The 27,796-nt window shown below is 47.2% G+C and overlaps 1 protein-coding gene across 11 annotated transcripts in view; it reads left to right on the top strand.

Moving 5' to 3' along the window:
* The window catches only part of dst (dystonin), a 120,634-nt gene that overhangs the window by 12,367 nt on the left and 80,471 nt on the right, over positions 1–27,796 (top strand). For 3 of the 11 annotated variants that reach the window (XM_079729488.1, XM_079729483.1, XM_079729491.1), the window contains 23 exons: positions 3,018–3,079; positions 6,614–6,703; positions 9,585–9,662; positions 11,129–11,221; positions 16,868–17,034; positions 18,728–18,840; positions 19,234–19,340; positions 19,469–19,588; positions 19,765–19,860; positions 20,083–20,210; positions 21,539–21,632; positions 21,745–21,899; positions 22,014–22,428; positions 22,575–22,703; positions 22,869–22,946; positions 23,054–23,215; positions 23,576–23,680; positions 24,071–24,166; positions 24,261–24,386; positions 25,286–25,438; positions 25,808–25,962; positions 26,397–26,523; positions 27,533–27,719. In XM_079729488.1, coding sequence (XP_079585614.1) covers positions 3,018–3,079; positions 6,614–6,703; positions 9,585–9,662; positions 11,129–11,221; positions 16,868–17,034; positions 18,728–18,840; positions 19,234–19,340; positions 19,469–19,588; positions 19,765–19,860; positions 20,083–20,210; positions 21,539–21,632; positions 21,745–21,899; positions 22,014–22,428; positions 22,575–22,703; positions 22,869–22,946; positions 23,054–23,215; positions 23,576–23,680; positions 24,071–24,166; positions 24,261–24,386; positions 25,286–25,438; positions 25,808–25,962; positions 26,397–26,523; positions 27,533–27,719 — 3,036 coding nt within the window. Of the gene's footprint in view, positions 1–1,593; positions 2,040–3,017; positions 3,080–6,613; positions 6,704–8,110; positions 8,210–9,584; positions 9,663–11,128; positions 11,222–13,904; positions 14,825–16,867; positions 17,035–18,727; positions 18,841–19,233; positions 19,341–19,468; positions 19,589–19,764; positions 19,861–20,082; positions 20,211–21,164; positions 21,424–21,538; positions 21,633–21,744; positions 21,900–22,013; positions 22,429–22,574; positions 22,704–22,868; positions 22,947–23,053; positions 23,216–23,575; positions 23,681–24,070; positions 24,167–24,260; positions 24,387–25,285; positions 25,439–25,807; positions 25,963–26,396; positions 26,524–27,532; positions 27,720–27,796 lie in introns of those variants that run through there. The other 8 variants (XM_079729485.1, XM_079729484.1, XM_079729481.1 and 5 more) reach the window with 5 other exon arrangements.

The raw sequence follows: 27,796 nt of genomic DNA, 5'->3' as shown, positions 1-27,796 counted from the left end.
TATCTAAATCTGGTGATTTTATTGGGTTGTTTTAAACCTTTGCAAGTGTCACTTTTAGCATATAGTGTAGTGGGTTATGTGTACTAGTTGAGGAAGATTTCTTCAAAATGAGAAAAAACGACATCATGCAAAAGAAAAGGCTACTTGTGTCCTCAAGAGGGCACCATACCATTCATCTCACATTCACCTTTCAGGCAGCTCAGTGTGACGTCTCATTGTGAGTCTAAAACATATCAGTCGAATGATTATGCAATGAACATTTTTAATCCAAGATATTATTTTTAAGTGTGTATCACATATAGCTTTAATTCAAATGGATGTGGTTTCATGCCTTCATGCCACTACTAATTCCAATACTAGCACCTTTGTGAATAAGTTCACAGAATATGTATGCTGAGAATATTGTGTGGCTTTAAGATATTTAAAATATTTCTAGTTTATTCCCTGATTGAGTATACACACACATGTGTGCTGCTATTGTATACGTGTTTGTGTGGGTGCTTGCGAGCCTGCATGCCTGCGTGCGTGCGTGCGTGCGTGCGTGCGTGCGTGCGTGCGTGCGTGCGTGGCCCCACATCATTCAGAGATGCTACAGTCCATTTAGCAGCAAGCCCTCTTCTCTGGATGCTTTCCCGGAATGCACTCTCAGACAATCTATATTAATGATGTTCTCTGGAGCTAGCTAGTAATTATTACCAAGTTCAGGATCCTAAATTCGCCACTATGAACAAAAATGCACACCCATCACTGAAAGCCAGCATAGACTGAATGCTAGCATTACACTGAAAGCTAGACACCCAGGGCCGATTTTTATTACCCCTGATTTTGCTTTATAGAGATGATTATTTCCCACAGAAGATGAAGGGATGTGAAAAAAAAGTAATAATATCGATAATAATGATTGATCTGTTGGGTTAATTGAAGATGATCCTATCAGCTGCTCTCTTGTTATCAGTTGCTATAGCTGACACCACAAATGCTACCATGTCCAGCATCACGCACATGCCTCCCAGCAGCCAAGTTTTTAATCAGTCTGCAGCTTTTACTGTTACACTATTTTTAGACCACACACATGACTCAACCCATAGAGAGATGGTGGACTAGCAGGTAATTAGGGTGTGGTAAAAACCATTATTTCCTGTTGTATCGTTCTAATCCGAAAATATTTAGTACAAGGATAGAGGGTTTATGGTTTGCCTTGATTCCTATAATTATTTTTTAACCATTCAGTATTCACTATGTCCATTTTAATGTCTTTTTAACACATGCAAACCTGCAAAGCATACAGCAGCTTATTTAACACTAACACATTTTATTTTACCCACAAGAGTGTCTGCCGCAAGCTCGAACGATTATCAAGCATTCATCACCTGCTGAGGCATGAAACATGAGGAAATCAAATAAAAAGCACAGCTAATTAAACTGGTTGTCCATCATTCTGCAAATGCCGATAAACGCCTTATGAGGTCTTGGCAGCCAAAACAATCTCAGTACTGATTGGTTGGCTTCTGGGCAGCCTCACCATGCTGTTATCTGATCAGTCAGGTGAGAATGTAAGCTGATTCAACCTGTTATGATTCATTGGTTAATAAGGTGTTGTTTAAAAAAAAAAGAGTCACACCACAGTTTTACGACAGTGGTTTGAAGGCTGCATGTAACGTCGTTTTGGGGTTTGGAATGAACCCTAAATAGTTTGGAAAGTACGAAAAAACGTTGAGTAACCGTGGAAAACCTGACCGGACTTGTTCCGGGCGCTTCCAGTGGCAGGCTGTTGTGGACTGCCTCTGGAGCAGGTCTGGCGGGCACAGAGAGAGAGAGAGGAGGGGAGGCTCCTGTCTCCCAATGCTTCACTCTGGTTAGCAGTATCGTAGTGTGTGTGTGTGTGTGTGAACGGGACCTCGTCCCTGTCGATCTGGACTACACGTACATATACTCCTGAGCCGGCTGCTCCAGGGGGCTGCGGAGAGCAGGCATGAAGCACCAGGGAGGGAGTGAGAGACAGCATGGGGCTAACCTGGTGACGCTCATGTGCTGCATGGGTCAGTATTGGTGCTTCACTTACTACCGCTGCTTGCTACTATACTTAGTGTGTTCTGCCGGTCCCTGCCCAGATTTGCCACGTGGAGCTCTTTTTTGTGTATTTTTCTTTGGTGTGGGAGAAAAACATACTTTTGGCATAAGGTTTTAGCAAACGATTAAGAACATATGTTTATTGCTGTTGATGTTATGGTTTTCTTTCAGAGGTCTTCTATTGCGCCCTCACTGTATTTGAATGAGCTTTTCCTAATCAGTCATTTTGTCTTTTGGTAGTTCTTCTGAGGGATGATTGCCTACATTTGATCAGGGTTTGTATGAGGTTGGGAAGGTGTTGGCAGTTAACTCACTGTGCAGATGCTTTCATAGCGACCACAAAGCGTTAGATGTATTGGAAACAGAAACCTTCTGAGGAACATCGCTTTCATTCACCTGTGAGGGAACATCAGATAACACACAATCTTGTTTGCAGGTCTATACAGTGGGAATACATTACTTGCTGAACTTTTTTATGCACTGTACATAAAAGTTGTTGTCATTTACAACGCTGAACATCTACAATACAAGTTTTAATGTACAATAATCTATATGCAATGCACAATAGTTGTGTCATGTACATTATATTACAGTTTTGCAGTATTGTGCTGTTTGCATGTACAGTACTGTACTTTATTCATATGTTAGGCTCTTGCTTGACTTTCTAGTCATGAGCGCATAGTGCGTTGTCATGGATACAAGAAACAAAAATAAAGTGGTGAAGGGTGTGTCGCATGAGCCTTTTCCAACTCAAGACCTTCCTTACTAATTAAAGACCTTCTGAAACAGAAAGCGCTTGTTTCTCCAAAAGGGACAGAGGACAAAGTAAAAATGTGTCATTAAAGTTTCATAAAGTGTCAAAACAGCTAAACTGCATAAATGCACCCATAGAACAACACATTTTGTAATTATTCACATCTGTTTGTTTCTTCCCTCCTTCCCCTCAGATGAAAGAGACAGAGTGCAGAAAAAGACATTTACCAAATGGATAAACCAGCATCTTTTCAAGGTAAGAACTTTACTGCCAATGTATTTGTGCTGATTTCTGTTTCCCTGCAGCAAAAAAAACAACCTTAGTGAAATCATTCATCATCATACATATCTCAGTTGTGGTGTTGTCACAACTTTAAGGTCCTGAAATACTTTTCAATCAGGATCTGTTAGGAATCACTCACCCATTTCTTAATTGTATAAACAATCCATTATGGAGCCAGCAAGAGACACCAATTATTAGCCTAGCTCCTGTTGGTGTTAGGTGCCGACATGCAAGCGATCTCTCAAGGCATGCCTGCGTGCCGCTGTCCTCTATGCCTCTGCACGCTACGCTACGATACGCTTTTTGCTACGGGACATTGCTATGGTGAGGCTGCAACTGTGAACGTAATTAGGGGAACTTTTATCAGAGTGACAAGTACCTGCAAGTGTCACATCGTTTATCTTGCACAAAGTGCACATTTTACTGCACAATAGGTGAAATGGGGTTGATGGCATTTCAGCTGCGGGGAGGTTTGTATGCCTTTGAACACAAAACTAATTGTACAAAACCATTTGCTGTGGGTTGCAGTAGTTTCATCCCCAAACGTTTTAAAGGCAGTTAGCTTGTATTTTCTAAGTACAGTTTAGAAACATTAAATTTGGTGTGTTCAATACTGTTGCTTAAAAAAAATACATTTTTAGTATAAGATCAACTTCAGATTTAAGATATTACCCTACTTTACTGTTTACTTCACTCAAATGGACGAAGCTTTCTAAGAATACTCTGTAGGCCTACTGCTACTGACTGCTAGTCCTACTGTATATCATTTGCAAATTCCACATAATATGCATAATGTTATATAATCACATATTTTGACATTACACCATAACATTGGGGTCAGAGTAGGCCTACTCAGCCCCAATCCCTGTCAGATTTGTGTCTGCCGTGGCTTGCCGTTGCCATTGCCCGCTGTGCACTGGGGTCCGTACGGAAGTGGGGTGCTGAGTCATAGTGGGGGATTGGGTTGGGGGGGGGGGCGCTATTTGGCTGACCCAATAATGCGATAGGAGTGCGAGTCTATTTCGGAGGCACAGCTGTGGCCGGCGGGCGGGGATTATGGCACGGAGAGATGCCTGAGGCAATGCAGGTCATGAGGAAGGCAGTGTGGCGATTCAGAGCGCTGCTATCCAGGGCTGGGGAGGGAGGGAGGGAGGGTTGGCTTTCAGCAGAAAGCCCCCAGACTCAATTACAAGAAGGAAGTGCAGGTATAGGACAGACTGAGGTGTTATAGCTTTTGACGGTGGCTGGGAAAGCTTTTAATCATCCAGTTTAGAATGGATTTTAAACTGAAATGATCTGTCAGGATACGGTTTAAAAAGTTTTCATAACCATTTTTGTAATTTGAGTAGAAATACTTATGTTTATGGCATCAGAAATGCAAATATTTGCCCTATTTATAAACATTCATAATTTAGTTTTAGTTCTAATCTGGTAACATTTAATGGCCATTTATATTATTTATAACATTTTATAGACTAAAGCAATTAATAATGGATGAATTGACCATGCAAGTTGCAGCTCTGCCATATGTCTCTAGTCCATTCTATCCCTGACCACAGCCTTGCGTTAGGTAGCGCATCATATTGGGACACCAGGTGTAGACATGGTTGTTACTGTATAATGTTAGTAATATTGCTACAACCTCATTCTCCGAATGAACGAAATGAGATGAGTACGAACCAAAAGTCACCATACAAAGATTAACTGAAATCCGATATTCTATAATCAAAAATCTGCTCACAATGTAGAAAAAGCCAGAGTCGAGGGGTCTGGCCAAGAGGGATCAATTGACAGGGTTTTCCCCTTAGCTACTGCAAGAAAATAAGATGCAAAACTTGCATAATAAAGCCAAAATCAAGTCCACCAGACCACATTCACCAAAAATAACAGACAAAAAGGTTTAAATTGGAACAGGGGAAGAAAAGAGAGGCTGAACAGCCTTCGGTTGGTTGTAAAGGAGTTTCCGCTTGTCTCTCAATCTGCCTCAATTCCCCCTGGGAGCTGTCTTATGTAAGGGGCGTGTGCAGAAAGCAATTAACCTCAACCACACGTACCTGCCAGCAATCAAGATAACGGCGGCAAGAGGAACAGAGGGAGAGATTGTGTATCAGTGTCCATTAGCCTATCTCATCTCCTCTGCTTTTGTCTCTCAAATCTATCCACTATCTTCATTTCTTACTGACCCTTTGACATAGTAGATCATAGAATATGCCATCTGCGTTATTGTAGTGCATGTTTCCGTTTGAAGGACAAGGCCACCGTAATTATGTGTTTGACCTTCTTTTTCGTCAACACCCCTTAGAAATTACTGTGTTTTACGCCTGTTCGTTGTGGTCGAGTTTCGAGACACATTTTTCTCACCTTCAATGCCTTAGACTTCCATCGTTGTCCTATAGCACATTAAAAACAGACACACATAGTCATACTTTAGTGTGGTCAAGAGAACTCATCTGAATTACTTCTCATTCCTGTTTCTAATGAACTGGAAAGTATGCTGAGCTACAGGAATCATAGCACAAGGCTAGTAGAGTGGTTTTCATGAATGGTAGTCAAGTGCGCAGGAGTAAGTGCATCACAGCATAGGAAGGAAGGCATTGTACTGGTGTTGATTTACTCTCTGCTTCGCTGTCCCTTAGCAGTGTTTTAGTGATGGCCACTATTGAAGCGTTCTATTGATCAAAGCTTCTGTGTTACTGTGATGCGTTTTAAGGTGCAATTTCAGTAGTACTGCGTTACATTGCTTGTTAGACTGACAATACATGGCCAAAAGGGAATATGCTTTTATTTTGGAGTGGTCGTTAGAAATATGTAGATCTTTAATCTAAAGCGGGAGGTGTTAGGTTGATGTTGTCACAGATTGTAAAAGGCAGACACATCATAATGTCTGACTTTTAGAGGTTACTGGAGGTTTGGGACAGGATTATACAGGGTGAGCTGAGCAGAATTGCAGGGGGACAATCATTGTAGAGGACTTAAAAATCTTTTATTAAAATTATTTAAAAGGCTTGGTTAATACGTTTCAGGATGTATTCCAAAATATAGGAATCATAGCTGACATGGTGTGTTAGTGTGCTGCCTGCTATACGTTTGTTATCACACCATCATTTAAAGGGTCTTTGGTCATACATCAAGGTAACATTATAAATGCATCACCTTAGAATCAGACTGTTTATTTTTCTGTCATCCCTGAAGCGTCACATGCACCACTGTGATGTGCCACGTGTCTCATGCGTTGTCTTGCAGGCTTAGCTTAGCTCAAGAGGTAGAGCGAGTTGACGGGTAACCGAAAAGTTTCGAGTTCGATCCCCGGCTCCTCCTAGGGAGTGCCGAGGTTTCCCTGAGCGAGACACCTAACCCTAATTGCTCCCGACAAGCTGGCTGTCACCTTGCATGGTTGACTCTGCCGTCAGTGTGTGAATGTATGTGTTAACCGCTGTTAGTCGCTTTGGATAAAAGCGTCTACTAAATGCTCCGAATGTAAATGAAAATGTCATCTCTCTCTCACAGGTCCGGAAGCATATCAATGACCTGTACGAAGACCTGAGAGATGGACATAACCTGATCTCCCTGCTGGAGGTCTTGTCTGGAGACACACTGGTGAGTTCCCCTCTCTAGGCAAAACACATTCCTTCACAGCCCCAACAGGCTTGTTATGAAAGTCCTTTTTTTTTAATGTGAATCTCAATATTTCTGAATCCAAATTCGCTAACCTGATGGGTTAACATACTAACTAGACGGGGAAGTGTAGTAAAAAGGGGATGTTGAATCCTAATGTAATCAGAGCTATTCGTTCAATCTTGGTCTGTTCGAATTAAAGGTTATGTTGGCTGTGACTTGAATGCCAAATTAGTGTTGGCAATCGTCATTGTAACCTGAGTGGTTTCCTCAGTAGATTTAAGGATTACCAGATTTCCAATGAAAGCCAAGTGTGACTCGTTTAGCCAGTCTTGTGAGTTAGATTTTTTGAGCTCCGAGACTATAAAGGTCTTTAATGTTATCATGATATTATCCCGATTATGCAGCCTAGACCTAAAAATAATCAAGCTACAAATCTGTAGCTGCGATTGTAAAGTAAACAAAACTTTGTTGTGGAGCTAAGCTAGCAAGCTCTGCTGAAACTTGCATTTGCCTTCTTTGACTAAATGTTCTTCTTGATAAGAGCTCATGTACAGAAAATGCCATGTTGAGCTACATTCTATTACTCAGCTTCACTTTCACGCTGTAATTCTGATTGAGGCAGGCTAGCGACTACTGATATGTGTATTTCTGACTGAACGGCGGTGCATCGCTTTGCTCTCTGTTGTTATGCCTACTAGTTGTGTGAATGGGCGAAAGCTGAATGACTGTGGTAGTCAATGCTACGGTGTGTAGCGGCCTCAGCTGGGATCCGCAGTCATGTTATTAGCTCCATGTACCCCCCCCGCCCTAGAGGACTGTTATCTGTCCCTCAAAGCCCACATAGAGCCGGTCCTACAGTCTGTTTTCCTTAGATTGTCTTGTTCCCTCTACCCCTTCATCCTCTGTTCCCTTAATCCTTCATTTATGTTTTTTTTCCTCCTTTCCCCATCCTTCTTTGATTTGTCCCTCTGTCACATCTGTCTGGTCATCTGTGTGTCCGTTGATCCCCCCCGTCTACCTGTCCATCTTTCCCCTGGGCTCTTTGTCAAACCTGAACACCTGTCCATTTGTCTGTCCACCCTCTCTTCAACCGGTCTGTCTCTGTGTGTCCACCCTCTCTACAACCGGTCTGTCTGTCTATCTGTCCAACCTCTCGTCTACCGGTCCACCTGTCTGTCTGTCCACTTGTCCGGCTGTCCTTTCCGCCGTCCGTCTGTCTGTCTGTCCACACACCATTCAAATCCACCCTCTCTCTCTCTGTCCATCCACCTGTCTGTCTGTCTGTCTGTCTGTCTGTCTGTCACTTGACCACCTCGTGTCTGTCAACCTGCTCATCCTTCCGCTCCATGTCCTCTCTTCCCGGCCCCCCCCCGTTGCCGTGGTAAGCCGCGGGAGCGTGACGTGCTGAAGACCTTGCGGTTGGTGAGTTCGGCAGGGGCATGTGACGTTGAGCAGCATGGCCACGCGCAGGATGATGACAAGGGGGTAGGTGTGGTGCGACCCCCCCCCCCCCCCCCACTCACCCCTGGTAACAAACTAACCTAGAAGGCCTTTGGGGTTCATTAACAGCAGTGTTTTGTTCCAACACAACGTTCCACGGCGCACGGACGCACGGCATGCAGCCGTATCACGAGACGGCGCAGGTTTTTGCAAATGTCCCCCCCCCTAGGCCCATCTGGTTATTGGTGGGGTTCACCTTTTGTGTGTAAGTGCGACTTTATTATGCGTAGGTTGTTGAGGAGGATACCATGGCATAACTGTGTCCAAGGATGATATTATTGAGAACCTTTTGAACAGCCATACTGGCAGCGTGAGAATGGCTCATGATCTAAAGACCTGGGGAAGATCTTATTTGGATAAATCTGTTAGAAAGCTAAAACCAACAAAAAAGCTTGGTACTCGAAGCCAAACAAAGAATATGAAATACTATGAATGGCGCGAACAATGCACACATACCGCCATGGTTTTCTTTTTGGTGTTTACATCCTAAGCTTTAGCACTGAGCGGTGTATCCAGGTCACCATGAGGTCATCTGGTTTGTCTATTGCTGCACATGCTGGGGTTTTGGTGAGGCCCGTTCACGCTGTGCTTTCATTGGTGAATGAGCTCGGGGCAGACCTGGGGGAGGAGGTTTGGGCGAGTCTAGTTAAGATGAGAGACTTCCTGTCTGAGAGTGTGCACCATCAGAGTGGCTGAGTGCTGTTTCCACCACACACACACACACACACACACAGCCTTTCCCTGTTGTGGTGTGTGTGTGTGTGTGTGTTTGTGTGTGTGTGCGCGCGCACGTTTGTGTGTATATGTGTGCGTCGCTGGCTTGTAATCACATGCTTTGTCTGACCCCCGTCTCACTGCCCCACGCCACGCACCCCCGCTGTTCACGTGCGTGGGGCACGTGCGCATGCAACGTCACCATAGTTGCACCCTGTCATCGACCGTTTCAATCAATCAACAGTCGGATTGTTCCGATCAGAAAATGAATTGTGTATGTGTGTGTGTGTGTGTGTCATTTTCAGTTGTCTTCCGTTAAAGACTCTAATGTTGAAGTCAACCTTGCTTGACATCCGATTTTTCATTCCTTTTGTACCAAACGAAATTCTCATGAAAAATTGTGTAAAGAGCGCTTCCAGGGACGCATATGCACACAGCGCGTCGATGGGTCTTGGCTTTTAGCTGTAGCTCTTCCTCTGAAGGCTTTAATCTGTGCTTCCTTTCCTCTATGTCTTTGACCCGGTGGGTAAGACTCCAGTGGCATGTCGACCACTCTAATACAATGTGTTAATTTCTCCCCGTCGTCCGATGGTACAAACTCTGATCCCGTGTTCTCTTCTCCTTTTCCATTTTGTTTGACCCACAGCCTCGGGAGAAGGGACGAATGCGCTTCCACAGATTACAAAATGTACAAATAGCCCTGGACTACTTAAAGAGACGGCAGGTGAGATACGGACTGCTGGTGTGACATTCAAACCACGATGGATACATTCCCCGTTAAACAATTAGCTAGTCACATCTGATGATAATGAATCAGCATTCGTGGATTATGTCATATTTCCATTGAGTCATTGAGCAGACGGCTTTGATCCAAAGCGGTCTTAGTGACGATGAGAACATTACTTAACAATTATTCGCCGAAGGCGAAGTGAATAGTGGGGAATAGCCTATTCCCCACTATTCAGGGAGCCTGAGGTGAATAATTGTGTTAGTTTATACTACACGTGAACGCTCCAAAAATAAACAAGATGAGATAGCAAACCATTCAAATTGCGCCACCTTAGGAGGTTCACGTGTAGCATATACTAAACAGTGTTATCAATTTTGGATATTGAAAAAAGTGCTGCATTAGCATCTGCATGATTCCTAAAGCCATCCAGAGGTAAGCGCAGAATTTAGTTCGTATATTTAGTTAGATTTTTTGTAAATCAAAACATAATTCTCCAAAAATGAATCAAGTGCAGGAGGAAATCAATTCAACCGTATTTATTTTTTAGGATTTCTGAAATCTGAGTAAAATCCATAAACCATGCATGGTTACGAATCCATAACTTCTTATGGCTTCCTTTAGTATCGATTGGCTTTCAAAGAGCAGAGAGCTCCCGAGCTCAGGATGTGAAGCTCATCCCAGCTGTAGCCAGATGTGACGTCACTCGAGCGAGGCGCGAGACAATGGATTCACAGTCGCCATTCAAATGACTTGTTCTATTGTTGACCCCCCCCGCCCCAAACACACGTGCTCAAACAACACACACTCACACAACACACACGGAAGCATACACAAGCACACCATGTTCTTTGAGAGGTAGGTAGACAGGGACAGAGAACATTTAGAACGGTTTGGTCGTCTATACTTAAAGCATGAAATCAGGGTAGAAAATGATGAGTCAAGGAGCAAGGAGGGCAACAGAGTAACGTTTCTTTAGAGAGGCTCTTCTGCCATCTGGTGGCCGTTTGGTTTAATTTACATTTACATTTACATTTATGGCATTTAGCAGACGCTTTTATCCAAAGCGACTTACAATAAGTGCATTTGTTACAATAAGTACATTTGTCATAAGAAGTGAAACAATATATCGCTGTCGGTACAGTAAAGATGTTCATAGAACCAAGTGCAAGTATTACAATCGCTAGGCTAACCCATTCCCCGTGTAAAGCAACCGTGTAAAGTTTAATGACCGGAATTTGACATTTGATATCCCTGTTAAGTGCATTAATGTCTGTTCATATTTTTGCAGTGAGTTGAAAAGTTGCCTTTAATATATTTGAAAACACTGTAAAACAAAATACATTTTTACTATTTATTTTTTGTTAAATGAACCAAAAACAAATACAGAAGCGCTATATGCAGTAGATTAGGTAGAGATGTTTCAGACAAATTAATAACCATTTTTTTCTTTTTGTTTTCAGGTCAAACTTGTAAATATAAGGAACGACGACATCACAGATGGAAACCCGAAGTTAACCCTGGGATTAATCTGGACCATCATTCTGCACTTTCAGGTCAGAACTACCACAAACCTTTCACTGTGTATAATCATGACCTTTATTGTGTGTCTCCACATGTGGTTTTTTATGTCTCTATATAATGCATACAAATGAATGAAGGTATTGAGAAGACTGGTCGCATCTTGTTTCATGCTGTGTTGCAGGGAGTCATATCAGTATTTGATTTGCTTTCATATAGTATTCATAGGGCAACATATTTTCCTTGGAGCACTCGTAGTATTCAAATATTTCAGAAAAAGATCTTCTGGCTGATCTGCACATCGTGATGCCACTCCCTGAAGTACAAACAATGTCTTTGCCTGTGATAGCTTCAGTTAACATTCCAAAAATGGCACGTATCCACAAGAATCCAATATAAATGGGAGTTATTAAACGCTGAATCTCACACTGTCATCCCAGCTTCTCGATCATCGACCCTCACTAGTTGTCAGGCCGGGGCATACCACTCACTGAAGCCTCGATGCAGTTCATTTGGCCCATCTGTCTGCTCAAGTCAGCCCGCGTTTGATTGATCATGTTTTGACAGTTGCAAGAGTGTGGAGGGAGAGGTACCTTAGTAGAATCGATCTGATTCGCTCGTCCCATAGTCATACCTAAAGGTGAAAAAAATAAATAAAACATATTTTAGATAGCAATGAAGTCAAAAAGCATCCATTCATTTCATACCTCATAGTTATGCCCATCGTATAAATCCTAAACCCACTAAGTAGATCAACATCGTTATGTCGTTGTAAGATGATGCATTGGAGTAAAAGTTGAAAAAAATAGGGGTCAAAGTAAAGCATCTTCTCCGTTGATCTGTCTTGGCCTGTAGAGGAGATGGCATGGCAGCTTGGATGGGTGCAGTCCACACTTGTCCCTGTCAGTCTCCCCACGCCCTTCAGCGTTCGATCCAGGCGCGATGGGCCTGTTTCTTCTTGAAACAGTACCAGGGACGCGGTTAAAGTGTCAGTGCATAAACACACAAGATTCCACTTTGGGTTATTACAGTTAAAGCCCCGACCGCAGCTGGCTGGGAGGAACATGCAAGGCTCAAGGCAATCCCAGCTCAATTTTTTTTCGAATAAATCAAAATAGGATCTCATTGAGGCCAAGTGTGCCCCTGAAAAAGCTTTTTTTTAAGTTTTGTATAAACAACTGTAAAGCTCAAAACAGCTTTCCGAAAAGACCTGTGGGAAACCTCCTCTTTGGGCAGAGTAGCCTGTACTTACTGTATGTGTAGCCTGTGTTTATTTGTCTGTATTTGATTACATGTGGACTTTCTTCATGCTTGCCTTCGTATGTGGGGAATTAATCTCCGTTGCTATTTTACTTTCAATTTATATTTGTTGATTTGTCTTCAGCAGAGGTCACGGTCTCTTTAAACCACAATATATCATGTGACAAGGTCAAAGCATCCGATCGGATGATGATGAGGCACATAAATAGATTGCAGGGCTTTATTTAGCCTGAAACTTTATTCACCCAAATAAAAAACGAATGTAGGCTGTAGAGAATCTTAGTCGAGCGGTCGGTCCGGTAGAGGTCAGTCCGTTTCAAACTGTAGTAGCTCACAGGGCACGGCTCACCTTGAACAACAACAACAACGTCATCGGCCTCTAGTATATTGCCGGGGGCAACGGTGACACTTCTATTTTTAGCTCAGCCATGCGGCGCTATTAACTATACCACCTGCAATAGCGCTGTGGGGCTAGAGTGGCATCTCATTGGTTTAGCTCCCTGGGGAAAGAGGCATGGGTAATCGACAGCAACGTCAGCTAACACGTGTGATGTTTATTTGCAAATGACTCACTTCCTGGTACCCCCCCCACCCCCCTCCCCTGCCCTGCCTCTCTCGTCGACCTGCTATGTTAGTGATTTGTTCTGATAAGAGTGTTGATTCAAACCAGGGAGGCTAAAGCTCCCTCCACTAGCCTATGCTATTGTGTGTCACCCCACCGGCCGGCCTAGTCAGGCTTTTGTCAGCCTGGTGGCTTTTTTTCCAAAGCCTTTATACGATGGCCCTGGACAGGCCCATCCTGCTGATCCCATGAGGGCGGGCAGACTTTGCTGAGCTCGGTTATCCCGGGCCACCATAATAGATGGCCCTTCCACTGGCGAAACTCTTGTTTGATTTAGAAGCCTGTCCATCAACCTTTTCCTCTTTTTTTTTTTTAACTGCCCTGCATTGGCTTTCACTGTCGCACGCAAAACATGCAAACACAGTGACTCTGACGGGAAACCAGCTCTGGCAGATATTTGGTGTCGCAGTGGTGTCGGTGTTTACACTCTGAGTGAGCATGACGGCGCAGCGCTAGAAGCCGGCCAGTCCGCCAGTCTCCTCTGTTTGCCTGTCTGTCTGTCTGTCTGTCTGTCTGTCTGTCTGTCGGTCTCTCCTTGCCGCTCGGCTGGGCGGCTGACCAGCCCTGGGAGGCCCTGCCTCTCGGTGCCTTTATGGCGTTTGTACTGGATTAGCTGAGTTGGAGAAAAAGTTTCAAAGGTCGGGATAGATTCCAGAGACGGAGGGGAAGCCGGCAATAGGGAGAGAGAGCGAGAGCGAGCGTCGGTGAGAGAGAGAGAGAGTGGGGGAGAGAGAGAGAGAGAGAGAGAGAGAGAGAGAGATCCAGAGAGTGAGTGCTGACTGTGTTTCTATGAGAGGACGGAAAACAAACCAGGAAAGCCCAGACACTGTCCGGTTTTCCAAGAGCGTGTGGTTAAAATATGTGCTCGACCGGTTGCCTGACTGTCGCTGGATCCGTTCTTGTTGTGAGGTAAACAGAGAAGGGACACGGGTGCGTTGGACATGTAAACGTGGCTCCACTGGGAACCGGTGAAGCTTCAGTGTGCCGCGAGTCCTGTCTCCTTTGAGCCAGCGTATGGACGTCCAACATGGGCAACAACGCATGTGGCTGCGTGAGGTCCCCCAAAGAGGATTACTACGTGGACCCCAGGAAGGCTCCCCTCGTCCCCAGCGGACAGAAAGAGCACCAGGGACGCCGCTACTTCCAGAGGAAGAAGAGGAAATCGGAGGTCCTTCAGCCTGGGGAGGAACCCCCATCGCCCGCCGTGGTGGACGCCACGGATGGTCCGGAGCTCCGGCACGCGGCAGACATCCGCCCTGCAGGGGGTCTACTCACAGGCGGGGTCAGGACCTCGGCTAAGGAGCCGGTCGGAGCCGAGCTAGGCGGCGCCGGCGTCGGGGTGCCCCGTGCTGAATCAGGCTCTGAGACCACAGAAGGAACCCAGAGCTGCGGAGGATCGGCTCCAACCGATCGGGTGGAGGTCCATGGAGCCAGGACGTCTGTGGGTGAGCCGCCCGGCAGCGCTGCTCACCTCCGCTCCGAGGGTGGAGGAGGTGGAGGAGGACGCGGAGGGAAGAGCGTCTGCCTGCCGCGGCATGGGCTGAAGAGAGCTGTGAGTTTAGGAGCAGCGGAGCAGACTCTGCTCGGAGGTGCGGGAGGATGTGGAGGATCTCGGTGTGAGAGCGAGGAGAACTTTTCCACTGAAACGAGGCAGAGGAACGACAGAGTGCTCAGTGGGAGAAGGAGAGCCAGCTCCAGCTGTGGTCATGGAGAACGTGCACAAGCCTTTGGCCAGGGCATGTCTGCCAACCACGAGGTAACGTTTAAGTACATGTTCATTATAGACATGATGACCAGGATACGTGAGTGTGTCTGTTGGGTGGATCGTCTATTGGTGGTGAAAAAAAAAGATATATCTTGGCTGATCTAGGCTTTACTGTTTTTATTTGGGTGCAGGCTGATGGGGATTTTGTTTAATGATTGTTTTGGCTGGTGAGCGGTAATCCTTTGTGTTTAAGTGGAGACACTCATTCCATGCTGGTTAATCGTGTTCTTACAAAGTCACATACCAAAGTACAGTCACTCTTCCAGCCAATCTTTCTGCACAACCATTGTGAGCTTTGAGCTCCTTGGAATACCCTTTGCTTAACTACTGGGACTAGGAAACATGTTTCCGCTGAGAATGAGTAGGCCTCAAACATAGTTATTGCAATAGAACATAACAACTGCTGTATATTTTACAACATTTTAAACAAACCCTGAGGTATAACCTGAGAATCCTATTATGTCAAAACAAGGTAGTGCATTATAGTTGTAGAGAAAAGTTGGATTCCACGATGACTTCTCAGGATGAGGGCATTTGTCTTCATCCAACTATTGTGGACACAATCCTAATTTTACGTTTTAAAGTTTGCCAATTGGCTTCATAAAGTTGTGTGAATGATTGAGTGGTCCTTGAGCACACTTGACATTTTGATTGCCGGACTAAGTCATAAATATCTGCAAGCTAGTAAAAGTTGCACTGGAATTGTTAACTTGGTCATGTGGTTATGTGTATTCAAGCATGGTGCTAATGGTTGGCACACTGTTTGGGTTTGAAACTGTATAAACCAAAAAGTGGCTATTAAATGATTCCAAGAAGGGAATAAAATGAACTGTATTGTAGGGTTAGGGTCAGGGGTTAGGGTTAGGGTCTGATTTATACCGGGTATTCATTTAAACGTCAGGTTTACTTTAATAGAGTTAATGTTTTATCTGGTGAATTGTGTTTGTTACAAACATGTAACATCCCATAAAGTCATATAAAGCTTTTCCTGGGTCATAGTATTTTAGTGCAGAAATGATCTCCTTCATAATACAAAAATCATTGAATAACTTCATGTGGATGGCATGTGATGGAATAAGAATCACGTGAGGTCTGCAAATCAATCTTTCATGAGATCAATTGTGAAACATTAATTTGCAGTGTTGCGTTACTTATTATGTCTTTAATGCCAGTCTTTATCAAATTGTGGTAAAACCATTCAGTGACCATAAGTTACATAAACCAGCTTTTGAACATTAGTTGCATAAGACACACTTAATTACATTTACCGGTACATTTACATTTACGCTTTTATCCAAAGCTACTTACTAGAATAAGTACATTGATCCGAAGAAAGAAACAACAATGTATATCGCTGTAGCTACTGTAAGGATGTTCCTGGAACAAGGGCCAGGCACCCACAATGCTACGTTAACCCCTTCCTTGTGTTCAACAAGATAGCTGGGATAAGATGCTACACGATGCTAAGTACTACTTTTAAGTGCCAGAACACAGCATACAATAAGTACGTACGAGGGGTGTTTTTAGGAGAGTAAGGGAGGAGGAGGGGGCGTTTGGGGCATCACCTCATCCATAATTATTGCTACAGGAAGGCCATTGCCAGTGGGAAGACAGAGTCATCAACAGTGCTTATGCTCCCAGTGAGTTTATTCAGCAAACAGATACACCCAAAACATTTATCAAAACAATTACAATGGAAAACATGATTGAATGGACAAAGCAACACATTCTGTCAGTAATAACAAGCCTTTACTAAACCTATTTATTTTCAATTACATATATAGTTTTTTCTATCGTTGTTTATTTGTCTATTTCAAGAATAGAATCCAACATACCTGATGTGCTACCAGTACACCTGTGGTCCTATGCTACCAGCCTTCCTATCCATCTTTCCTGTCATGTCCATGAAATAGCCCATACATGCAGTGTGTGTCAGGTATCTGAGCTGAGCTCCCTCCCTGTGTAAGAACCCCAGATCTCTTAGGACCACATGATGGTATCTAATCTGTGTCCCCGCCCGTGTGTGACCCCCAGATCTCTGAGATCCACGTGGCGGGCCAGTCGGAGGACATGACGGCCAAGGAGAGGCTTCTGTTCTGGTCCAAGCAGATGACGGACGGCTACGTGGGCGTCCGCTGCGACAACTTCACCACCTCCTGGAGGGACGGCCGGCTCTTCAACGCCATCATACACAAATACAGGTACTGCTGTTGTACCCAACTCACTGTCTGGTAACACAAATCATACACAAATACAGGCACTGCTGTTGTACCCAACTCACTGTCTGGTAACACAAATCATACACAAATACAGGTACTGCTGTTGTACCCAACTCACTGTCTGGTAACACAAATCATACACAAATACAGGTACTGCTGTTGTACCCAACTCACTGTCTGGTAACACAAATCATACACAAATCATACACTAATACAGGCACTGTTGTTGTACTGAACGCACTGGTCTGGTAACACAAATACAGGCACTGCTAACTTGAAAAGGTTTAATCTAACTTGATGCATTCATTTATATGTTCATGTAAACAGACTAGTGTCTCTTAGTTTTTACCTATGACATGTTTCGACTACTTCCAGCAATCTTCTTCAGAAGGGTCAGCTGTGCACTGCTGTCTGAACTCACTGGTCTGGTTACACAAATACAGGCACTGCTGTTGTGCTGAACTTAATGGTCTGATAAATCACTTCCTCATGATAGCAATTCTTAGATGATGTTATCATTGCTTTTTTTTTTTTTTTTTTATCATTTTGTCCATTGCTTATGTACGCTGCGGCCGGCTCGTCACTCATGTATGGTTGGGTTTATAGTTGTTTTTGCATATCAAATGTTTCGATCAAGTATTTTGTAATATCAACACAATCGCACATACTTTGACGAGGATGTGGTGTGGATGGCCAGAGCCAGAGTATACTGGCTCATTTGCACACACTTGCGCATGCAAACACACACATAAAAACACACACACACACACACAAATAGAAGCACACAGTTATTTTGTATACAGGCAATCAGTCAGAAGCGTTTCCAGGATGGAAGAGAAAAGGGAAACGTTTGGTTCAAGGTCAAACGTTTGCTGCTTATTTAACTGCTGGCAGTTCTGAGCAAATAAGGAGATGTTTCCCTGCTGTCTGGTTCTGCTTATGACCGAGGCATTTCCTCTCTGGCTAGTATTCCCACATGCTTTTGCCAAAATATTTACATACCTCTGATCGCACTGGCCAGTATTCAAGAGCATTCATAATAGATCAGACGAATGCTCACACAATTTCACGGACATAGCCACCATGCAGATTCAATTAGCTCCACTGTACGTATAATTAATTTACCAGTAAACAATTGGACAATTCAAAGGTTGCTCCCTATCCTTTGATCTATTTATCTATATATTTCTCTCTCCTTTAACTAAGCTTTAACTTTAACTAAGCTTTGTTTGTTAATCCTTCCTCCGTTTGTCTCTCCCCATGTCTGTTCGTCTGTCTGTCTGTCTGTCTGTCTGTCTGTCTGTCTGTCTGTCTGTCTGTCTGTCTGTATGTCTGTCTGCTGTTCCATCTGTCTGTCTGTCTGTCTGTCTTTCCATCTGTCTGTCCGTCTGTCCGTCTGTCATTCTGTCCATCTGTCCGTTTGTCCGTCCGTCTCATTCTGTCCATCTGCCTGTCATTCCATCTGTGTCTTTCCATCTGTCTGTCTGTCATTCTGTCCGTCTGTCCGTATGTCATTCTGTCCGTCTGTCCGTATGTCCGTCTGTCATTCTGTCCATCTGTCCGTCTGTCCATCTGTCCATCTGTCCGTTTGTCCGTCTGTCCATCTGTCCGTCTGTCCGTCTGTCCATTTGTCCGTCTGTCCGTCTGTCCGTCTGTCCGTCCGTCCGCTCCGCAGGCCTGACCTGGTGGACATGAGTCTGGTGTCGACCCAGTCCAACCGGTCCAATCTGGAGCGGGCCTTCGGTGTGGCGGAGCAGCTGGGCGTGGCCAGGCTGCTGGACCCCGAGGGTGAGCCCCCATCCCTCCACTCATACTGCATTCATCCACTCATACTGCATTCATCCACTCATACTGCATTCATCCACTCATACTGCATTCATCCACTCATACTGCATCCATCCACTGATACTGCATTCATCCACTCATACTGCATCCATCCACTCATACTGCATCCATCCACTCATGCTACATTCACCATCCCCGTTGTTCCCACCATCCTCCACCTCAGCATCATTATCCTCCCATCATCATGGCTCCTAAACCTGTTCACTGTTAAAGTACAGTGGGAGTGTATTTTCTTTCATGGAGTTATTCTCGGAGATGAGAGATTATATATATATATTTATTGGTAGGTTTGGATTATCATACGGGCACGTCTTCTTTCTTTTTCTCTCTGGTTAGATGTTGACGTCCAGTCTCCGGATGAGAAGTCTGTGATAACGTACGTCTCCACGTTGTACGACTCCTTCCCCAAGGTCCCCGACGGTGGTGACGGTATCAACGCTAACGTGAGTCAAACAAACAAGCAAACAGAAACATGTTTCACGTCGACGCGTAACCAAATACTGTCTGCCCACATTGAAGAGAAGGGGATGATGACTAACCTTATATGTGACGGTTGTGGTGTTCCTAACAGGACGTAGATATTAAGTGGGTGGAGTACCAGAACATGATCAAGTATCTCAGCCAGTGGATCAAACACAACGTGACTGTAATGTCAGACAGAGCATTCCCCAACAACCCTGTTGAACTCAAGGTAGGGAGTTCAGCCGAGCAGGCGTCACAGTCACTTTAGCGTTTCACCTTTTTCTTTTTTTCTGCCGCTAAGATGTGTTGGATTTCATCGTTTGGCAGTGAGCTTCATTGCCGTAAATAGGTGTGTTTTTATAGCCATATATGCCCTTTTAACTGAGTATCATTCTTATCTTGCAGGCACTTTATACACAGTATTTACAGTTTAAAGAACATGAAATCCCACTGAAGGAGAACGAAAAGACCAAAATTAACCATCTTTATGAGATGCTCGAGGTCAGTAACAGAGTTGAAGGCTGAGCGTGTCACCTGAATGTCATAATATTTCCCAATGACCTATGTAGTACAATGGTAACATGTTTTGAAATTGTGTGTTTGTTTGTATCCATGGAACCTTTGTGTGCGGTATGTGTGCGTGCGTGCATGTGTCTGCGTGTGTTGGTGTATATGTGTGTGTGTGTGTGTGTGTGTGTGTGTGTGGGGTGCGTCTCGTGGCAGGTGTGGATCGAGTTTGGCCGTATCCAGCTTCCTGCCGGCCACCACCCCAACGACATAGAGAAGGAATGGGGCAAGCTGATCGTGGCCATGTTGGAGCGGGAGAAGACCCTCCGACCGGAGGTGGAGAGGTGGGTGGAGGCTGGGTTAACTACGTCGTTATCACGTGTCTTCGCTTTATCTCAGTGGATAAGGTTGTTGTGTCAAACGGCTTGTCCTGCCTGGTACTCCAAGTGGCCATCATCAAAAGTGTTGCAAGATGGCATTGGATTTAAAAAATTTGAACGGGGGGAGTCGTTGTGCAGCACTCTCCTCCGTCCTCATCCACGGATGAGGTGCCCTCGAGCAAGGCACCTGAAACCCCCCACCTGCTCCCCGGGCGCTGCACCGCGGCTGCCCGCTGCTCCGTGGGTGCCGGTGTGTGTGGACCTCTGACAAGGTCACTCCGCTGCGTGTGCGTGTGTGGAAGTGTGTATGTGTTCCCCGGCTCCCGGATGGGTCAGAAGCAGAGAAAGAATCTCCCCGGAAAAAAGGGACAATAAAGGATAACTTGACGACGCCTTCCATGATCTTGAAGTACCTCGCGGGGGCTGTGTGTTTATATAGCTGTGAAAGTATTTTTACTTAATTCGATAAATACAGACTGCAGTCTGCTCTGCTACGGGGATTCAGGCAGATTCTGTTCCCAGACCGCAAAGCAGCCTCTCAGCATTCATCCTTCAGCCCGGGTGTCTCGCGTTCCCACAGCGCCCTATCCATTCCCGTATTCGGGAACGGATGGTTAGATAACAAAACACGAGCAGCGAGGGACGTGTGCAGGTAAAAAAGGGGCCAGAGAGTGAAAACGAGGAACTCAGGCCACGCATTCCACAAAACAGCACCTCCTGCCCAAGAGCCCTGTCTCAACCTGCAGCGGTTATCAGCATGTATCTACAGCCAACGCCATCACCCCCCCCGGGCGCTCATTCCCCTGGATGGGGAGGTTCCTCGCAGCGCCGACTCCTCATCTGGCTGTGTGTGGACTTGTCGTGGCGCTATAAATACGGGCGGGCAAAGGCGCTCGGCTGGCAGAAGGCTCTCGGAGAGCTCGCCATGGCTGTGCTCTCGGACCCTCTCGGTCGCTCTCCCTGCTCTAGATCGGCGGAGAGATAGGTAGAGGGATAGATAAGGAAGTCGTGCGACCATGAACGGCAACCTGGCGTACCTAAGTGGGGTGTCATCGATCAGCAGCAGCACCCTGGCCAGCCTGGGCTCCGCAGAGAGCATGTACGTGGGCGGTGGGATGGAGGCTGTTCTCTCCGGCAGCCCCTTCTTTCTCAATAACAACAACCACTTCGGCTCGAGGTCAGCGGGGTCCGGGGCTCACGGGAGACTCAGCTTTGTGTTTTTTTTTTGTTTTTGTGCAGCTGTGAGGTAAGGCTAACCCTTGCCCTTTTGGTGTTTGCGTGTTTTTTCGCAGGCTTGAGATGCTGCAACAGATCGCCAACCGGGTGCAACGAGACTGTGTGAATGGCGAAGACAAGCTGTCGCTGGCCAGGACCGCCCTGCAGTCTGTGAGTATCCGTTTTCTCGAACAAAAACACGAAACGTGATCCGTGTGCGTTTCCTTCTTCACGGGGCTTTGGGAACGATCCTTCTCCGTGTGTTTTCTCCCGGCCGCCGCAGGACGCTAAACGCCTGGAGGCAGGCATCCAGTTCCAGAACGAGGCGGAGATCGCTGGCTACCTCCTGGAGTGTGAGAACACGCTCCGACAACAAGTGGTGGACATCCAAATGCTCCTGGACGGGAAGTTCCTCTTCGCCGATCAACTCGTCCAGAGGTACGATGCTCCTTGCGTTCATACTCACTGCCACACATTTCCCCCGTGAACTGCACCGTGAACCGGGGAAGACCTCATGCTCATCACCCCCCCCCCCCCCCGTTTGACCGACAGAGTGTCCAAACTACGGGACGACCTGCTGTCCCTGAGGACCGAGTGCTCGTCCGTGTACAACCAGGGCCGCACGCTGACCGCCGAGCAGACCAAGAGGATGATCTCGGGCATCAGCAACAGCCTCAACTTCACCCAGAACGTGAACCCGGCCCTCAGCCCGGCCGGAGCCGGGGCCACCTTCACCTCCTCCAGCCTAGGCCCCGCCCTGACTCCCGGGCTGCAGCCCCAGTCCGTGCTGGGCTCCCTGGGGGGCGACGGCGGCGGCGGCATGGAGCCCATGTCCCTCCAGCACCTGAAACACGCGCAGATCCCAAAGCCCCTGGGCAAGTCGTCGCTGCTGGACGCCGACATGACGGAGGGAGAGGCCAACATGAACTTTGTGCAGGACCTTCTGAGTTGGGTGGAGGAGATGCAGGTGAGGCCATCGCGGCTGCTCTGGCAACAGACTCTGACTCGGCCATGGCCTCGTCAGGGTTGTTATGAGGCGATTTTCTTTCATCCTTAATGAAAAAAGCACGAGAGAGTATTTGATGGATTTAAAGTGTTCTTCTGTCACTGAAGGTGCAAGTGGACCGCGGGGAGTGGGGCACGGATCTGCCGAGTGTGGAAACGCAAATAGACAGTTTCAAAAGCGTGCATCAAGCCATCGAAGACTTCCAGACGAGTCTCAAGGAAGCCAAGCACAGCGAGGTGAGATCGGCGCGGCGTTGGAAAGTCTCCTCTAACGGGCTGACGTAATGTGTGATAGACCTGTTATATGTTGCACGGGGCTGCTATCTCAGCACCCAGAGCCTTCCACACCCAAGATGTTAAGTGATGATGATGATTTTAACCAGTTGTTTTGTTTTGTTTTAGTTCCAGGTGACCATTCCCCTCAAACACCGATACTCAGAAAAACTGAGCGACTTAGAGAGCAATTACGAGAAACTACTGGTGAGTTAGCAGTCAATATTATTTTGAATCATTGCGTCATGATCCAAGCATTTGCATGGCTGACAACCAAACCTGACCGCTCATTCTCCCCCACCCCGGCCCGGCAGAACTGCTCGAGGAAGAGACAGACCAACCTGGAGAAGCTGCACGACTTTGTATCACGGGCCACCCAGGAGCTCATCTGGCTCAACGAGAAGGAGGAGGAGGAGGTGGCCTTCGACTGGAGCGACCGGAACAGCAACATAAACAACAAACGGGACTACCACGCCGTAAGCGACCGGGCCGTGACCCACAACGAACTCCATTTTGTAACGCTCCCCAGTTCACTCGCTTTATTTTGCTACAGCGATAGCCGGTAGGTCTGTTGGGAGGGTGGTGGTGGTGGGGTTCGGGGCGTTAAACATGTTGAAGCACATCACACAGGATTTATTATGAGACATAAAACAAAACATCCCTGCTGAATGAGGAACCTCTAGGGCAGCAGCCGGGGTTGGAAAAGCACCGTTTACATCTACCACGGCTATTAGGCCAGCTAATCTGGCAGGAGGGAGTGTCTCTTTGGGCTTTCATGCTGGTATTAGGCGTCTGCGAGCGGATCATTGACGGTGTGTTTTACCTCCGGTGGGTAGGACCTGATGAGAGAGCTGGAGGGGAAGGAGGAGGCCATCAAGTCGGTGCAGGACCAGGCGGAGAGCCTGATGCTGGAGCAGCACCCTGCCAGGCCCACGATAGAGGTGGGGCCATGTTGGGTTCTCATATCACCTGCATCAGCAGCCTCCACCACCAGCACCACCACCACCACCAGCACCACCACCACCACCACCACCAGCACCAGCGCCCCTTTGACAGTGTTGTTGATTTGTATAGCTGCTTGGTCTGTGGGCATAAGGGATGCATCATGTATGATAGTGTCCCTGTTTTAAAATGGGTTCTTGAATATAAACAATAGTTTCATATATCATAGTGTAATAATCAATGTATAATAGTGTACCTGTTTCAAATGCGCTATTGAATTAGAGTTTGATTATAATTGTAATTAATTAAAAAATAAAATAACAACAAAAAACACCAAACATATATCGTGTTTTTTTTAACGTATTCCATTTCTATTTGTCCGTCTCCAGGCGTACCGGGCGGCCATGCAGACCCAGTGGAACTGGATCCTTCAGCTCTGCTCCTGCGTGGAGCAGCACCTCAAGGAGAACGCCGTCTACTTCGAGGTGGGACCCCGGCGCCTCCTCCGTCTGCCTCCATCACCCCCCTTCAGTGGCCCGCTGCCCGCTGACCTGTTCTCCATGCTCCTCCCCCCTGCAGTTCTTCGGCGAGGCCAAGGAGTCCCTGGACCGCCTGAAGAACCTCCAGGACGCCATCCACAGGAAGTACAGCTGCGACCGCACCAGCAGCCTGCACAAACTGGAGGACCTCGTCCAGGAGTCCATGGTAACGCCCAGCGGAATGCACTTCATCAGGATGCATCATGGGAGAGGGAGGGGGGGGGGGGGGAGAGAGAGAGAGGGGGGGAGAGAGAGAGGGGGGGGGGAGGGGGAGAGAGAGAGGGGGGGAGAGAGAGAGGGGGGGGGGAGGGGGAGAGAGAGAGGGGGGGGAGAGAGAGAGAGAGAGGGGGGGGGAGAGAGAGAGAGGGGGGGAGAGAGAGAGAGGGGGGGAGAGAGAGAGAGAGAGGGGGGGAGAGAGAGAGGGAGGGGGGGAGGAGAGAGAGAGAGAGAGGGGGAGAGAGAGAGAGAGAGAGACGGGGGGAGAGAGAGAGGGGGGGAGAGAGAGAGAGAGAGAGAGGGGGGGGAGAGAGAGAGAGAGGGGGGGGAGAGAGGGGTGGGGGGGAGGCGAGAGAGAGGGAGAGAGGGGGGGAGGAGAAAGAGGGAGAGGGGGGAGAGAGAGGGAGAGAGGGGGGGAGGAGAGAGAGAGAGAGAGCTATAGTAATGATCGATCCTAAATCAACTCAAATCCTCCTGATCAGGGGCTTATAATACTGTGGGGTTATGTCTCGCATGAGAAACCCTGGGGCGGCTTCAAACGCGACAACGTCTCCCCATAGCGACAAGTCATTTCACGTTTAGTTATTAAAGACAAAAAATGCATTAGTAACATTTCAGCATTCCCTCCTATGCTTCCCAAATAGAGGCGGTGTGTATATATATATATATATATATATATACAAAGTATATAATCGTAAGCTGCCTCCTCCGTCAGTGTTGCCAGGTTGGGCGGGAAATCTTGCCCAATCTGGCGACACTGTCCTCTGGAGTTATTGGAGGCTGAGTTGCTCAAACGTTCCTCAACATCCAGCACCAACGAGTGTCTCGTGCCCCCCCCCCCCCCTCCAGGAGGAGAAGGAACAGCTGCTGCGGTACTCCAGCACGGTGGCAGGTCTGGTGGGCCGCGCCAAAACCATCGTCCAGCTCCGCCCACGCAACCCCGACAGCCCCGTCAGGAGCTCCATCCCCGTCAAGGCCATCTGCGACTACCGCCAGATCGAGGTAGGAGACCCATGCTCTACTGTGATTGGTCAGGATCCTGGTGAACGTCTGCCATAGGAAGCATAAGGGACAGGTATCCCTCTGGATAAAATAATTCGGCCTCAACCAAAAGACGCCGGGTTCGATTCCTGACATCCCGATTGAACGATTTTGTTTTATTTGAAAGGGACCGTGTGCAATTAAAAACATAAATGTAACCATTTAATGCGCTGCGCCAGAGTTAGCCTTAGGCTGATCTGCAACGGCAGTCCCCTCCTCAACCCTACCTACGGGCATCCTCGAGATGGATACCCATCCCAACGCGAGCTCCTTAAGCCTGTGGATGTCACTGTAATGCCCAACCCTCGGCCCTTCCCCCCCCCCCCCCAGATCACCATCTTCAAGGACGACGAGTGCGTGCTGGCCAGTAACTCTCACCGGGCCAAGTGGAAGGTGATCAACCCGGGTGGCAACGAGGCCACGGTGCCCTCGGTGTGCTTCACCGTGCCCCCCCCCAACAAAGAGGCCCTGGAGATGGCCAGCAGGTACAAGGAGGCTCACCCCGGGGGGCGGACCTGATGGAGGCTGGGCGGGGAGTGATCTCGGGTCATTCAGTCGCTCAGCCGCCCCCCACCTCTGGCCTATTGGGCCAGAGGTGGGGGGACCTCCCTGCCTCATGACTCCCAACACCCCAGCTCCACTTTTACTTCCACATCTCACCTGAAGACGTATCTATTCAGAAAAGCCTTCTGCCTTTAAGTCAGTTGGGACTATAATGACCCCACTCATTTCTCTTGTATGCTGTTTTATTATTATGTTGTTGTTGTTGTTTACCTGCTCTTATGATGATTTTGTAAGGTGACCTTAAGTGTCAAGAAAGGCGCCCATAAATAAAATGCATTATTATTATTATCATTGTTATTATCTCTGATCCAGTCTCTTCTCCTTCTTATAATTATTGTCATTGTTTTCCCTGCAGGATCGAGCAGACGTACCAGAACGTTCTGTCCCTGTGGCACCACTCCCACGTCAACATGAAGAGCGTGGTGTCTTGGCACTACCTCATGGCCGACATACGCGCCATCCGCAACTGGAACGTGGCTTCGGTACGTTTAAAATGAGGCCCATGTGTTTATGGTTAGCAGTATCCTCAGATACTCTTTACCGGGAGCTGGAGTTCAAATAGGGGCGGGATCCTGAGTCGGGGACGATTTATCCTCCATAAAATATAAAACAAGGGTATACAGTATTTTGTTCCAAAGGGGAGAATGCACACAACTTTGCAGAAACGTGTGCATTGCATCAAAACCAAATAGGCCATCATCGTAGAGGATCTATTTATTCACATGAATGATAATCCATTAAACTAATTGCCGGAAAGGATACAGTGAGCACGTCCCTCAAGTGTTGAGTCATTTCTTAACCGATTTAACACACGCACATGCACTCACACGCTCTCACACACACACACACACACACACACATACACACACACTCACTCACTCACTCACTCACTCACTCACTCACTCACTCACACTCACTCACTCACTCACACACACACACACACACACACACACACACACTCTATCTCACACACACACACACACACACACACACTCTATCTCACACACACACACACACACACACACACATACACACACACACACACTCACTCACTCACTCACTCACTCACTCACTCACTCACTCACTCACTCACTCACTCACTCACTCACTCACTCACTCACTCACTCACTCACTCACTCACTCACTCTCTCACACACACACACACACACACAATCTCACACACACACTCTCACTCTCACACACACACACTCACTCACACACTCACTCACACTCACTCTCTCACACACACACACACACACACACACACAATCTCACACACACACTCTCACTCTCACACACACACTCTCACTCTCACACACACACACTCACAAACACACACACACACTCTCACACACACTCTCACTCTCACACACACTCTCACTCTCACACACTCTCACTCTCACACACACACACACACACCCACACACACACACACACACACACTCTCACACACACTCTCACACTCTCGCGCCCCGTTCCCCGGTCCCCTAGGTGAAGACCCTGCTGTCGGGGGCCCACCAGCAGGAGGTGCTCAGCAGCCTGGACTCCCACTTCGAGGAGTTCCTGGAGGACAGCGAGGAGTCGGAGGTGTTCACGGTGGCGGACCGCGCCCACTCAGAGCGCGAGGTGGAGGCCTGCAAGCAGTACTACCAGGAGCTGCTCCGCTCGGCTGAGAGAGGCAGGGCCCCGCTCTCTACCCCCCCCCCCCCCCAACCCTCCCCCCGTTCATTACGGAAGAGGGAGGGGGATGCATGC

Source organism: Pollachius pollachius (assembly GCF_949987615.1).
Source record: "Pollachius pollachius genome assembly, chromosome: 2".
Taxonomy (NCBI): Eukaryota; Metazoa; Chordata; class Actinopteri; order Gadiformes; family Gadidae; genus Pollachius; species Pollachius pollachius.
Note: the sequence above shows the minus strand (reverse complement) of the source record. Positions and strands in the feature narration are given on the sequence as shown.